Here is a 15,337-nt window from a genome sequence, read left to right on the forward strand (position 1 = left end):
CGGCACCAAAAGATCAATAACAAATTTGATTGGCTTTATTTGAAGCTCATCAATGTCTCTTGCGTTAGTGTTTTGAGGGACATGAAGGTTGAGTAAATTTCACCTTGGGTTATAGCCTCAAAGAAAGCCGTATTTGCATTGGGTGGGCCCAAAGTACTCTTGTCTATGTCGCCGCAAATGTCGAGACTCCTGACACTAAATTTTGGAAATAGTTGTTGAACTTGTCCGCTAGCTCCTGTGGTACCGGGGTCTTAGCGCCCGGCCGCGGCTCCCAAGAAAGACACCGAGTCCCCAGAAAACACACCTTTAGTCAGCTCTGACCCGAACCCGTCCCGAGACGTCTGATCTTCTCCAAGCCCAGGCACGCACTGCCTCAGTCCCTCGTCACGCTCCAGCACGCACACGCTGCGCGTGCCCCGAACAGCGTCTTTCTCCTCGTCTGCGCGCCGTTCCCACACTCTCCCCCCCTCCAAAAACAAAGTCAAGACTCGTCGGGCATGTCGATGACGTGGTCGGCTGGGAGAGGGTCGCGGAGGAGGTCCGGGCGGTGGTGAAGCAGCAGGGCAAAGGCAGCAGCGACTGAGTCTTCAGTTCGGGGTCCTGCGGAGGCCGACGCTGCAGCAATGGCGGCAGTCATGCAGTCACGGTGGAGAGCACCTGCCAGGTGCGTGGGCACATGGATTTGCGGCACCCGGCAGTAAGGGCAAAGGCGACGGAGCTCCTCTGCCGTATAGATGGATGGAGGTTCCTGGGGATGTCGATCCGAGAGTAAACGGCCCCGGAAAGGCTCTGGGATATCGGCCGCGGGATCGCCACGTTCAGGACGGGGCTGGAGTTCCCAGGGGAGGCGGGACACCCAGCCAACCGAGCGATCTGCCTCCACGACCGTCCAGGTGGCGACGGTGCGAAGTGTTGGAGGGCGGTGACGTGGCGCCCGGGGAAGCCAGGGATGGAAACGGGCCTGTGCGTACGCAGAATGACCCCATCCCCGAGAGGGCCCAGGAAGATTGCGTGGTGGCGGGGGCATCTACGAGAGCGTGCAGAACAACATACAAGCAGAAAATATTGAAAGGGGACAAAAAAAAGGAAGCCAAGCTGGTACTACGGAACAAGTGAACCCCACAATAACCATAAAGGACTGATCAAGGCTTTACAGAAAAGACAGGTCAAGAATAAACAGAGGAGAAAAAAGAAAATGTGGATAGTAAAAGAAAAAAAAAACTAATTCTGTTATTTCGCTAGCGCCCATACGCAACGCTAGGCGAAGGCGTCCTCTGAAAAGAAAAACATGATCAGTCCGCGTGGTACCGTTTAAGGTCGGCTATATTAACCGGGCCTGCATGTTCACCGGTCCTGTTGTTGCGTAAAATATACGTAATGGAAGACAGCTTCTCGCTTACGGTAAAAGGGCCCTCCCATTTAGGAGCTAGCGACGCGGAGAACTTGCGTGAAGCGTCGCTCAGTGGATGAGTGCGCCGGAGAACCATGTCGCCAACCGCAAGCTGAACATCTCGACGACCCCGGTTGTACTGCTCCGCCTGCTGGAGACGAGCAACATCAAGCTGCTCCCGGGCAGCCTGTATCGCGTCACGCAGGCGCTGGCGGACGGCCACAGCATGAGGCGACAGACCAGAACCCGTGTCCGTTTCTGGAAGTGTCCTGTCGAGAGGAAATGGCATCTCCCGACCGTAATTCAGATAAGCCGGCGTAAACCCGGTTGAACGATTCACCGTGGTGCGAGTGGCAAATGCAATCTCAGGCAGCTTAGCATCCCAATCCTTGCGTTGCTCCGTATGAGCAATTAGCATCGCCTTGAGGTTGCGATTCACACGCTCCGTTATGTTTGTCTGAGGGTGATAGGTGGTCGTACGTTTGTGTTTCACGCCTACAGCTCGGCAGTTGTCCTCAAACAATTTGCTCGTAAAATACGTAGCATTATCCGTTATGAGCTGTGCGGGGAACCCAAAGCGCGAAAACACTTCCATTAGGCACCTCCATACATTCGGTGTATTGACGGTACGTAGCGGGAACAGCTCTACCCACTTCGTGAAATGGTCCGTCACCACAAACAAATAACAATTCCCACGCGGGCTGCGGGGGTAAGGGCCCATGATATCGCAAGCAACGATTTGCCAGGGGCTCTTACTCTCAACAGACTGCATCAATCCGGGCGGGCAACCGACTCGGGGTTTCGCTGTCTGACACACGTGACAGCTCCTGGAGTACCGCAGCACATCCTGCCTCATTCCCGGCCACGTGACAGTCCGACATAACTTCTCATAAGTTTTGCTGACAGAGCTGTGTCCAGCCAGAGCTGAATCATGAAAGTAGCGGATGAAAGCCCTCCGAAGCTTACGCGCTACAACAGCGCGGAATGGGGAATTAGCTTCGTCATCATCCTGCGGGATATACCGTAGCAGGAGACCGTCTTCCGCCAACACATATGTATCAAACTCACCGCTGTTGCTTGTGGGAGCTGCGCCCTGTGCCCCGACGTGCTCAATGATCTTACGGCAGATTCCGTCGGCACGTTGCGCCGCGAGAAGATCTGCCCTGCTCACCAGCGTACCCCAGCGTGCGTCAGCATCCACTGCAGCCACCAGCGCCGGCGCTGCCGCGTCCGAGGATGGCGGCAGGGGTGCGCGCGATAGCGCGTCAGCGACTTGGTTCTGCGAACCCTTCCTGTGCTGGATAGTAAAATCGTAGCGCTGAAGCGCAAGCACCCAGCGCGCAAGACGACCAGCAGGGTTCTGCAAACGCTGCAGCCACGTTAATGCCATGTGGTCTGTCTGAATGGTGAAAGAGGCACCGTCAAGATACATGTAAAATTTCTTTAGTGCAAACACAATTGCCAGACACTCACGTTCTGTGACCGTGTAATTGCGCTCAGCCGGAGTGAGCGTATGGCTAGCAAATGCGACCGGACGGAGAACGCCCTCAAACTCTTGCATCAGCACTGCGCCCAGTCCATAGTCGCTGGCATCGGTCTGCAACACAAAGTGTTTGTTAAGGTCCGGTATCCTTAACGCCGCTGTTGTCGCGATTGCGCGAGACAGTGCTTCAAAAGCTTGCTGTTCAGCCTCTGCCCATTGCCATTTCACGCCTTTCCGTAGTAGCTGGTTCAGCGGACGTGATAGCTCCGCCCAATGAGGAATGAAGTTGCGGTAAAAGGCTATCATGCCCAAGAAGCGCTGCAAGCTCTTAACGTCACGCGGGCACGGATACTCTGTAATTGCTTTCAGTTTGGCATCGTTAGGACGAAGCTCTCCCGTGTCCACGACAAAGCCGAGCAATTCAACTTTGCTTGTCGCGAGTTGGACCTTTTTAGGATTGATGGTGAGGCCGGCATGTTTCATGCGTCCAAGCACATCTCTGAGATGCACGAGATGCTCCTCAAAGGTGCGCGAAAAGACGACGACGTCATCCATATAGGCCATCGCGTACTTATAACGTACATCGTCAAGGACGATGTCCATTAATCTTTGAAACGAGCTCGGGGAGTTTTTCAGCCCAAACGGCATGCGCACAAACTCGAAAAGACCCCTGTAGCATGTGAAGGCGGTTTTAGGAATATCATCAGGGTGCATTTCAATTTGCAAAAAGCCGCGTGAGCAATCTAGAGTGGTAAACACGCGTGCACCACCAAGCGAGGAAATGATAGATTCTACGGCAGGAAAAAGGATATGCGTCTCTTACGGTTACGTCGTTGAGACGACGGTAGTCCACGCAGAGACGCACACTGCCGTCTTTTTTTGGCGCCAACACGACTGGAGATGCATGGGCGCTCTGCGACGGCCGCACAACCCCCGTGTTCAGCATCTCGTCAAGGGCGACATCCAGTTTCGCCTTCTTCTGGATGCTGAGCGGCCGTGGATTGCAGCTCCAAGGAGGGGCGTCTGCCGTGTCAATGCGATGTTGAAGGACGGTTGTCCGCCCAGGGGCCTCCGTGAACATTTCGGCAAACGGCTCCAGCACATAGGCGAGCTGCTCCCTCTCATAGTCACTGCAAGGACACTCCTCAATCAACTGCCTGATTCGCTCAGGCAACACCGATTTCGTTGCGACTGCGGCTGACCTTGGCACGGTACAGATATGCGTTGACGCCACAAAAGGTATCAGTTCTGCGTCATTGCCCAATCTGTAGCCCCCACCCGCCAAGTCAAGCAGGAGGCCCTCGCGAATAATGAAATCCCTGCCCAAAATCATGGGCACCGCCAAACCCGGGCAGTACGTAAAGCGCTGCCGACACCTTCTGCTTGCGTAAGAAATGCGCAAGCGCACAGCACCACGTGCTTGAACAACAGCACCATTGGCCACTTGCAAACGGGTGCTGCATTTGCGCAACTTGACACCACGTGCACGGCAAAGTTCAAACACGGTATCGCCAATTAGCGACAAACTGCCGCCAGTGTCAATCAAGGCGTCAATGTCCGCTCCAACTACGTAAACAGAAACATGCGGTGCTATGGGCTGTGCCGGCGCTTCAACACGACAAGCAGAGGGTAAAAAACACAAGTTTTCGCCGTTCGTCATATCCGGAGCCCATAGCGATGCTTTGGTGGCCATTAGCATCGCGGGCCGTACTCGTTTCCCTGATGGCTGTTGATATTTTGGCGACGAGCCATCACCTCAGGACACTCCCGACGGAAGTGTCCAGGCTGTCCACATCGGTAACAGCCGCCAGCTTGATTTCCATTGGGCACGTAGCCCCGCGACCCTCCCGTCTCGACAACCGGACGAGAAGGACCTCTGGAGTTCAGAGGATTTCGTTGCCGACCCCCAAGGGAGAGACTCGGGTCGGGGAGCGGTGAGCCTGCCAGTAAAGAGGGCCTGTTTTCCCAACGCAGCAACCCTGGCTCTAACCGCTGCGGGGAGTTCCCGCCGTGGGCTGCACCATCTAGTGGTCTTCCGCGCTCCAACTGCCTGTCGCCAAGGGCAGAAGGACCTCGTGCGCGGGGGGAATTCAAGCCCGCCGCTGCCGTACGCGGCTGTGGACTTCGCTGTGGCGAAGTCTCATAGGTGTCTCTCCATGCGCAAGCTGGCTCAAGTGCCTCCCCTACTGGCGGAGGGGGTATATAACTCAGCTCTGATATCAGAGCGTCCTCGATTGCTCGAGCTGATCGCGCCATCTCCTCCAAACTGGAGTAATCACGACCGTGCAGGAAAGGTCGGAAGTGCGGATGGCAACGCCGCACGACGTGCTTTACCATTTCCGCGTCAGACGCACCCGGGATAGCTCGCTTGAAGAGCTCCTGGATAGCTCGAATGTATTCGAGCAAGCCTTCTCGCGGGTGCTGCGTACGTGCCTCCAGCTCACGGCGGATGCGGTAGTCGTAGTTGGGAGGCAAGAACTCCTCGCGGAAGCGTGCCTCGAAGTCGGCCCAGGACGCGAACGGGGTCTGGAGGCGCCACCAACGACCAGCCGATGCCTCCAGGGCAATCTGCAGGACACGGGTCAACACGAACTCGTCCGAAGCACCCGACGCCGTCTTGTAAACATTGAGATCGCTCAGGAAGTCCGCCACGGATTTGAAGTCGTCATAGCCCGTGAACCGTGGCACTGCGAGGCTCGGGTAGAATGCCGGCACGCGCTGCGGCGCCTCGAGGCTCGTGGGGGGCGCATGCCCGGAACCAGCAGGCCCCACCTGCAAATTCTCCAAGCGATTAACAAGATTCTCGCAGAGGCGTGCGATCGGGCCCAGGGTAGCGACGACCTCCGAGGTATCCGATCCAAAGCCAGCACCGTGAGGGTCGGCCGAGAGGCTCCGTCGAGCAGAAGGCGTGGCTGCACCCCGGCGAGGCCTACGCTCCATGATGGAATCCGGTGCACCACGAAACGAAAAAAAAGGCACACAGCGATTACCGCCGCCGCGCTATCACAAGGGAAATGCCACTGTTTGCCAGAAAAGCGACACAAAAATCTCCAGAGAATTACCGGGGAATACCCCAGACACCGGCGACGCGAACAGCGAACGCTCTAGAACAAAGAGGAAGAAGACCACAATGTCTTTCCCGAGAACCAACGGCCGGCCCCACGTTCAGGGCGCCAAATGTGGTACCGGGGTCTTAGCGCCCGGCCGCGGCTCCCAAGAAAGACACCGAGTCCCCAGAAAACACACCTTTAGTCAGCTCTGACCCGAACCCGTCCCGAGACGTCTGATCTTCTCCAAGCCCAGGCACGCACTGCCTCAGTCCCTCGTCACGCTCCAGCGCGCACACGCTGCGCGTGCCCCGAACAGCGTCTTTCTCCTCGTCTGCGCGCCGTTCCCACACTCCTTTACAGAAATTGTTTTATTTTCAAGCGTTATTTGGATATCCTCGTGTTGAGAGGTACCATTGTTTAGGAGCTTATTGATATCACGCCACACTATGTCACTTCGAAATTTAGAGCCACTGAACAGGCCCTCAAAATAGGCATTCTTCGCAATACGCAGATGTTTTGTAACATAGTTCCTATACTTTTTAAATGCTGTAAGATCACTGGGGGTCTCAGTTTTTAAGAACCTACAATATAAAGAGTCCCTTTTTTGTATCATTTTAAGGCAGTCATTGGTAAGCCATCGTTTCCGTATCTTTTGCGACATTTTATTAGTTTTACACTTAAAGCAATTATGGTAAGTTTTTTTCATTATATCTATGAACATGTCATACGAAGTGTCCGAGCTAGTGCATTGGAATAGAGGGCGCTAGTCAGTAAATTCAATGTGATTTCGAAAGGCAGCTAGAGTTTTTGAAGTAATATCTTGTACACTGTGCGACTGAGGCGGACCTGTATAACTTACATACTTTACAGAATGCTGGTAGAACATATTGTAGCGAAGACAAGGACGATGCAGTTGTCTTGAATGAGAAACACGTTTATTGGAGCGAACTTGTGCTCCCCTAACAACTCAAAAGAATACAGAGGCGGCGAAGCAGTGGTCAACAAAGTGACTTGCACAGGCGAGTGTCGTCGAATCAAATGCTCCGGCGTCCGCTCTGCAGGCTTTTTATCTTTCGGCGCACGTGGTTCTCGAAACGTCGATTCGCATCGAGAACATTGTAGATGCAAGAAGATTATTAAGTGCGCATGCACTTTATAAGCGACCCCAAACCATCCACCGCCGGCGGCGGCGGTGGCGTCGGCGTCCGCAGTGCTCCTCTTTATTTAAAAAAGAAACAGCATCTGGCGCCAGGTTTCGATCCGAGGACTTTGCGGCCGCAGCACGACGCTCTACCGACCAAGCCACGGACGCGACGCTGATATCAATGTTAGTGACGCGCCTTATATCTTTAACGCATTCAAACTACGTCGTCAGCGGCGTGCGTTGGCGACTCAGCGGCGTTATAGCGGCTTGATAACTGCATGGTGTACACGTGATACTACAAACCCGATGGAAGAGATGGAAGAGAAGGCGGTGAGGCGGTGGGCTGCGGGGGCCGAGCGCAAGCGCCGCAAGCGGGCCGACAACCGTGCATTCGCACTTTCACATTCTCCCCCTCGGGGAAATGCGGGGGAATTTTTTTCCGGGATGTTCACGTTAGATCGGATTGCTCTCCCTATCAGAACAGATAACACAGGCGGCACAGAAAGAAAGAATGGAACACGCGCTTCCCTTGGCACGGAGATAACACAGACCGGCGCAGCCGGGCGGTAAAAGCAAAACACAAATAAACAAACCCAATGCATGGTTCGCGGCATTACCCCCCCCTCTAATAGTGCATCGACCCGATGCTAACATAAGCGACAGTCCGAAAATTAAAATAAAAGTTCGTCATCGGTAGTAGAAAGGTTTTAAGCGAACCACGTGGACGACTTCGGGCCGCGTACGTCGTCGTGATGTGCCGGAGTCACCATCGGGGATCACTTCATAGGTAAGTTGGCCAACACGTCGCAGAATCTGGTAGGGTCCGAAATACCGTCGCAGAAGTTTCTCGCTCAGTCCGCGTCGTCGGATGGGAGTCCAAACCCACACACGATCCCCTGGTTGGTACTGGGCGTCTCGGCGTCGGAGGTTGTAGCGGCCCGCATCCACCAGCTGCTGGTCCATTATACGAACTCGAGCGAGCTGGCTGGCCTCCTCCGCACGTTGAAGATATCCGTGGACGTCGGCGTTGAGGTCGTCGTCTTCTACATGCGGAAGCATGGCGTCGAGCATCGTAGTCGGCCTTCTACCGTAGACAAGCTCAAAGGCGTCAGCTGCGTCGTCTCCTGGATAGCCGTGTTGTACGCAAACGTGACATACGGGAGCACTTCGTCCCAAGTCTTATGTTCAACGTCAACGTACATTGACAGCATATCTGCGATTGCCTTGTTCAGACGTTCTGTTAGTCCGTTCGTTTGGGCGTGGTACGCCGTCGTTCTTCGGTGATCCGTGTTGCTGTAGCGTAATACTCCTCGCATCAGCTCCGCAGTAAATGCCGTTCCGAGGTCGGTGATTAGGACTTCCGGGGCTCCATGTCGTAGCACAACTTGGCTTATAAAGAACTTTGCCACTTCTTGTGCAGTCCCTCTCGGAAGAGCGGCGGTCTCTGCGTAGCGCGTCATGTAGTCTGTCGCTACGACAATCCACTTGTTCTGTGATCGTGACGTAGGGAACGGGCCTAAAAAGTCCATTTCAATCTGTTGAAATGGTCTCGAAGGGACGGCGATCGGTTGCAGAAGTCCGGCGGGTCTTGTCGGCGGCGTTTTTCGTCGCTGGCAGTCACGGCAGCTCCGGACGTAGCGGGTGAAGTCAGAGGTAAGGCCGGGCCAGTAGTACCTCGCCTTGATTTTTCCAATAGTGCGGGCTATGCCGAGATGTCCGGAAGACGGGTCGTCGTGGCACGCTTCCAAAATTTCGTCACGAAGGTCCACGGAGATGACGAGAAGGTAGTTCGCTCTTGTTCGGGGGTGAAATTCTTCTTCACGAGGACGGAGTTTCTGAGGCTGAATGCTGGTAAGCTGCGTTTGAAGGTCCTAGGAACGGCAACGTTGCATCCCTCGAGGTACTCGATTATGACGCGTAAGTCGGGGTCGGCACGCTGCTGGGCGGCTAGGTTGCTCTCCGTCACGATCCCGAAGAACGCGCTGTCTTCATCAGCGTCTTGTTGTGGTGGGTCGACGGGGGCGCGGGACAGGCAGTCGGCGTCGGAGTGTTTCCTGCCGGATTTAAAAACGACTGTAACGTCGAACTCCTGCAGGCGCAAGCTCCACCGCCCAAGACGGCCAGAGGGGTCTTTCAAATTGGCGAGCCAACACAGCGCATGGTGGTCTGTTACAACCTTGAATGGCCTTCCATACACGTATGGGCGAAATTTTGAAATCGCCCATATAATAGCCAGGCACTCTTTCTCAGAGGCAGAATAGTTTTTCTCCTCCTTCGACAGACCACGGCTGGCATAGGCGATTACCCTTTCGCAGCCGATTTGCTTTTGGACAAGGACGGCACCCAAGCCTATATCACTGGCGTCCGTGTGCATTTCCGTTTCGGCATTTTCGTCGAAATGAGCGAGCACGGGCGGGCTTTGCAGGCGTTTTTGCAGCTCGCAGAATGCTTTTTCTTGGTCGTTTTCCCAGCTGAAAGGGGTGCTATCTTTCGTCAAGCGCGTGAGTGGCTCTGCAATGCGCGCGAAGTTTGCGACGAATCCCCGGTAGTATGTGCACAGCCCAAGAAATCTTCACACGCCCTTCTTGTCTTTCGGCCTTGGGAAGTTCGCAATGGCTGAAGTTTTTGCCGGGTCAGGTAGGACTCCCGCGGCGTTGACGACGTGGCCCAAGAACTTGAGTTCCCCGTATGCGAAACGGCACTTTTCAGGCTTCAGCGTCAACCCCGACGTACGAATGGCCTCGAGTACCGACTCCAACCTTGCAAGGTGTTCGTCGAAAGTTCGGGCGAATACCACTACGTAGTCGAGGTATACGAGGCAGGTGTGCCACTTAAGGCCAGCTAGCACAGTGTCCATGACTCTTTGAAACGTCGCTGGTGCTGTGCACAGCCCAAACGACATCACCTTGAACTCGTATAGGCCGTCTGGGGTTATAAATGCAGTCTTTTCTCGGTCTCTCTCGTCCACTTCAATTTTCCAGTAGCCGGTCTTCAGGTCCATCGATGAGAAGTACTTCGCGTGGCAGAGGTGGTCGAGGGCGTCGTCAATTCGGGGGAGGGGGTACATGTCCTTTTTCGTGATTTTGTTCAGTCGCCGGTAGTCAACGCAAAACCTTAATGTGCCATCTTTTTTCTTTACGAGTACGACGGGCGCAGCCCAGGGGCTTTTCGATGGCTGTATAATGTCGTCGCTGATCATGTCGTCGACTTGAGTCCGGATGGCTTCCCGTTCGTGTAAAGAGACGCGGTAGGGTGACTGTCGGTGGGTCGGGCTCCATCTTCGGTTATTATTCGGTGGTTCGCTAGAGGGGTCTGACATAGTTTTGCGCTCGACGAAAAACATTCGCTATAGCGACGCAGCAAAGCCAATAATTTGTTCCGTGGTTCTTGCGGTAGCGCCGGATTTATTTCGAAGGGCTGCGGGAGCAGGTGTGCGTTCAATGTGGGGAACGGGTGTGCGTTCAAAGTCGGCGACCGCGATCACGTCACTTGCTTCTTGTGCTTCTTCGAGGAGTGCAATGGCTGCGCTCTTGTTTAAATGCTGGTACTCCTCGGTGAAATTAGTAACCAAAATGTGTGATTGGTGTTCCTTGAAGCGCGCAATGCATCTTGCGACCGACACACCACGGTCGAGAAGCACCCTTTGATCAGTGTCTACGATAGCGTCGACGTCAGGAGCAGTATCTTCACAGTAGACTGCGACCGTCAAGCTTGCGCGGTGTGGCAGGGTGACATGATCATCGGCAATCCTTACAGCAGCACGCCGTTCGGGGTTCGGTTCCGGCGTCATGGAGTGATTGGGGGAAGAAGTTATTGACTTGGTCTGCAGATCGATTATTGCACCGTTTTCCATCAAAAAGTCCATTCCAAGAATTACGTCGCGGGAGCAGTTAGGCAGAATGACGAACGCCGCAGGGTACGTTGTGCTGTCTATGGTGACGCGCGATATGCACGTCCCACTTGGCGTCACGAGGGGGCCTCCTGCTGTGCGTATGTGCGGACCGTCCCATCTGGTCATAACTTTCTTCAGTTTAGACGCAAATTGTCCGCTCATTACCGAATAGTCAGCTCCCGTGTCTACGAGGCCGACTACGTCAAAGCCGTCGATGGACACCTTGACGTCAGATGCAGTCTTCCTCGAGTTTCGGGTTCGTCGGGGCGTCGTATCTCGGTCGGGCAGTGTGCATCGTCGTCGTCGTCGTCTTCTCAACGGATGTCTCGGTCAGGTCGGGTACGCGTCGCGCCGTGTAGCTGTCGTCGTGTTCAGGAGACTCGTTAGGGCTAGGTAGGGTCGTCGGGTTGAGGGCATGTCGTGAATGATGGTCTTCAGCGGGTCGCTGCGTCGTTGGAGGGTTTTCATTTTTCCGCCGTTGTGCAACTTTACCTCCCGAAGTTGCTGCTTTTAGTTTACCCCGCGTGGGCTGGGGGACCTTCCACGTGAGAAGTCAGCAGTGCTGCGGCGGTTCGGTGACTGAGACGGGTAGGGCGACGGTGAACGGTTGAAGCCGGCTGGTCCTCGGTTGGTGTTGGAGAGGAATTCTTCGATCTCAGCAGGGCGCTGCCCGTATCGGGGGCGTGGAGCGTCGACGGAGAACCCTCGCAAACCGAGCCTCTTGTAGGGACCGCGACGGTAGATGTGGTCGGCCTCTCCGCAGTGGTAGCACAGCGGGCGATTATCGGGCGTTCGCCACACGTCGGTCTTCCTTGGCGTCTGGTATTGGTCTACAGGGCGTCGGGCGGGCGGCATTGGACGGCGGTATGGCTCGGCCTCTTGACGACGGGTTGGAGCAGGGCGGGGTTGACGAACAGCCGAGGAGTAGGTCATGGCTTGTGGTTCGCGGGGTGCTTCCGACTGCGTAGAAGTTCCCAGTGCGTTTTGGACTTCTTCTCAGATTACGTCGGTCAGTGAAGCCACTTGAGGTTGCGGCGTCGTTGGAAAAAGCTTCCGAAGCTCCTCCCTGACCACTGCTCGGGTGGTCTCTCGCAATGTATCGGAGCTTCCATTTGCGGCACCGATGGTCTCCGAGAACAGCGCGTTGACAGGGCGGTCGTACTGCCTCGTTCGAATTTCTAGCGTCTTCTCCATCGCGGCCGCCTCAGACGCAAATTCCGTCGCTGTCTTCGGAGGGTTAAGGACTAGACAAGCAAAAAGTTCTTGCTTCACTCCTCGCATTAGAAACCGGACCTTCTTTTCCTCGGTCATTTCATGGTCCACACGACGAAAAAGCCGCTTCATCTCCTCAACGAAAATCACGACTCCTTCGTTGGGGTGCTGCGTTCGAGTTTCAAGCGAAAGCGCAGCTCGCTCTTTTCTCACCACGGTAGTGAAGGTCTTAAGGAACTCCCTCTTGAATTGAGTCCAGTCGGTCAAAGAGCTCTCATGGTTCTCGAACCAAGTTCGAGCAGCATCTTTTAAGTAAAACAAGACATGCCGGAAAGTTTCCTCGTCGTCCCACCTGTTGAAGATGCGGACGCCCTCCAGCTTCTCCCACCATTCTTTGGGGTCTTCAGCGGGGGCTCCCCGGAACGATGGCGGCTCTCGGGGCTGCTGAAGGATGATTGGCGACGTTGTTTCTTGCACCATGGTGTTGGTTGCAGCGTTCCTTCTCTTGGGCCCTTCTGGCAGAAGACCGAACTTGGGTAGCAATCCTTGCAGTCGGGGGCTGTCTCTGGTTAGACTGGCTTGGCGGCTTCGAGATGTCGTAGAAAGCATAAATGCTTAGTTACCCAGCACCTCCACCAGATGTCGCGAAGACAAGGACGATGCAGTTGTCTTGAATGAGAAACACGTTTATTGGAGCGAACTTGTGCTCCCCTAACAACTCAAAAGAATACAGAGGCGGCGAAGCAGCGGTCAACAAAGTGACTTGCACAGGCGAGTGTCGTCGAATCGAATGCTCCGGCGTCCGCACTGCAGGCTTTTTATCTTTCGGCGCGCGTGGTTCTCGAAACGTCGATTCGCATCAAGAACATTGTAGATGCAAGAAGATTATTCCGGGATGTTCAGGTTAGATCGGAATGCTCTCCCTATCAGAACAGATAACACATGTGGCACAGAAAGAAAGAATGGAACACGAGCTTCCCTTGGCACGGAGATAACACAGACCGGCGCAGCCGGGCGGTAAAAGCAAAACACAAATAAACAAACCCAATGCATGGTTCGCGGCAATATAAATCTGAAGGTGAATACTTAGGTGAGTAATAATTGTGCCAGATTTTTCGCATTTAGTCGGGTTGTTTGTAACAAATAAATCCAGAAGGCTTTCAGAGTCGCCGGTTATGCGCGTAGATTCTTTTATTAAATTTTAGCAAAAAAAACGATTTCAGGCAAAGCTGAAATTCCCGGGTTGTGGCAGTGTTGTTGAGTAAGTTGATATTGAAGTCTCCCCCTATAATAACATGGAGGTTTTAAGAGCTTACGTGGCTTAGTATCTGTTCCAAAAAGTCAATGAACTTATCAATTTTTCCGTCCGGTGGACGGTAAATGTTACCAAACAGATAATTTTTGTATGCTAGTGTTAGAACTTCGACGTCTGGTGTTACAACTGAAAAGTCTGTGACAATGCTACAAGCAATTTTGTCAGACACCAACTGAAGCACACCACCACTACGCCGATTTAATCTGTTTAAGAAATATGTTCGGTAGCCTGGAAGTCTTAGCACTTCTTCTTCACACGTGTAACACGTCTCTGTTATCATTATCACTTGAAATGGGCAGCATATTTCACTGAAGAGCGTTGTTAACGTGTCACGTTTATTTCGAGCGGACTGCGCTCTGCAGTGTAGAAACGCTAAATAGCTACCATCGAGAGGTTGCGTAATATCGTTAGGGACTGCCATCGTAGGAAACAATGGCTGTGGCTGTACTGTTGACTACATACGCGCTAAGTGGCGGGAACGGCACTGCGCATCTTTGCCAGGTCAGCTTCGCAAGTCATCTGGATGGCGGGTGACTTTTCCGCCTGCCGGGCATATACTTTTCCACCAATTGCCCATGCGTAGCGCCAGTTCAGTTCCCGCTTCCTTGCAATAGTCATGCCGAGCAGTTTCTTCAGTTGTGGGAAAAGATGTTCGTTGACATACACAGGCCATTTTAAGGCGTACCCCAGTTCATCAGTTGCGATCCTAATTTTCCGTACTTTCAACATGACTGCATCCCGTTTGGTCTGGGGTTTGAAGACTATTACAATATTCTGTTCCGAACCATCACCTTTGTTTGCGTTAGAATTTTGCCGTGTAGGAACTTGGTAAGAAACCTCTATATTGTCAGCCTTGATGGGTACCTCAAGAGCAGCCCCGACTTTTGCAAGCACGTCCACAAGGTTTTCGTGTGTCTCTTGTGGAATTCCCTTGATTTTCCCATTTTTCTCCCTACAGTATTTTTCTTGAGCGGTAAGACTTATGTTGCCTTCGCGTACAGTGCGTCTCATGCATCCGAGTTCTTGTGCCATTTTTTCTTGGGAGCCTTTCAGTGCACGTTTTCTGTTTTTACATCGACATTTCTTCTTGAGCTTATCGTACTCCTTACTTAAAAATTCAACGTTGTTTTTCAGTTCCCTTATCTCCTTTCGCAATTCTCGATTAAGGTTATCGATTTCACTGGCCATAGTCAAGGCCAACACAAAACGCAGCAATTTAGACAGCAATTTCACAACACTTTGGCAGCAAAGGCAGTGAAGAACGCTAGGAAACAAATGAGAAAATGCCAACCTGTGGATTCTGTGGAATTTGGTAGTCCAGCCAAAGTCGACATTAAAAGAAACGAGCATTACATATGACCTTCACTAAAAGAATTTATAACCTCCTGAAAGGGCAATAAAAAGTTGCCAAAGTTTATGCTAAGTGACTGGCATGCTTTAAAGATATATTCCCGCCTACGCTTAAAATATATAATGTAATTCAATATGTTTACTGTTTAGTGCAGAAATATATTTTGAGATTGCTGATTTTTTGACACCAAGAAAAACATCGCGCATGAAACTTTAGCATTAGCACAAAAGGAAAGTAGCTTCTTATTTCAAGAAAGAATAATTCTTAAATAAAGGTTTTAGTTGAGGTCACTACAGGCATCAAAATAGGTACCCAGAAAATGGTGAAGAGTTTTTGTATAAAGCAAAACATGTGCTTGTCACCCAAGTCTAAGTACAACCTTCGCAAATCAAAGCCTTTAGTGACTTCGTTAAATAGCATTGGCTGAAACAGGAGTTATTTTTATTGCACATACGCGTAGATGTGGGCATTTTTGTGACATGAAGAGACAACACGGTAAA

The 15,337-nt window shown here is 52.9% G+C and overlaps 1 protein-coding gene across 1 annotated transcript; it reads right to left on the minus strand.

Annotated features, from left to right (window-relative positions):
• Positions 1-3,897: 3,897 nt before the first annotated feature.
• Positions 3,898-5,813, minus strand: LOC144164933 (uncharacterized). The gene has a single exon (XM_077695159.1). The coding sequence runs from the start codon at positions 5,811-5,813 to the stop codon at positions 4,566-4,568; it is 1,248 nt and encodes a 415-aa protein (XP_077551285.1). The 3' UTR covers positions 3,898-4,565.
• Positions 5,814-15,337: the final 9,524 nt, after the last annotated feature.

Source organism: Haemaphysalis longicornis, unplaced genomic scaffold, assembly GCF_048455015.1.
Source record: "Haemaphysalis longicornis isolate Haplotype H1 unplaced genomic scaffold, Haemaphysalis longicornis Haplotype H1 scaffold_14, whole genome shotgun sequence".
Classification (NCBI taxonomy): domain Eukaryota; kingdom Metazoa; phylum Arthropoda; class Arachnida; order Ixodida; family Ixodidae; genus Haemaphysalis; species Haemaphysalis longicornis.

Coding starts and splice junctions, on each gene's coding strand:
- LOC144164933 (XM_077695159.1), bottom strand. CDS start 5,813: ATGGAGCGTAGGCCTCGCCGGGGTGCAGCCACGCCTTCTGCTCGACGG.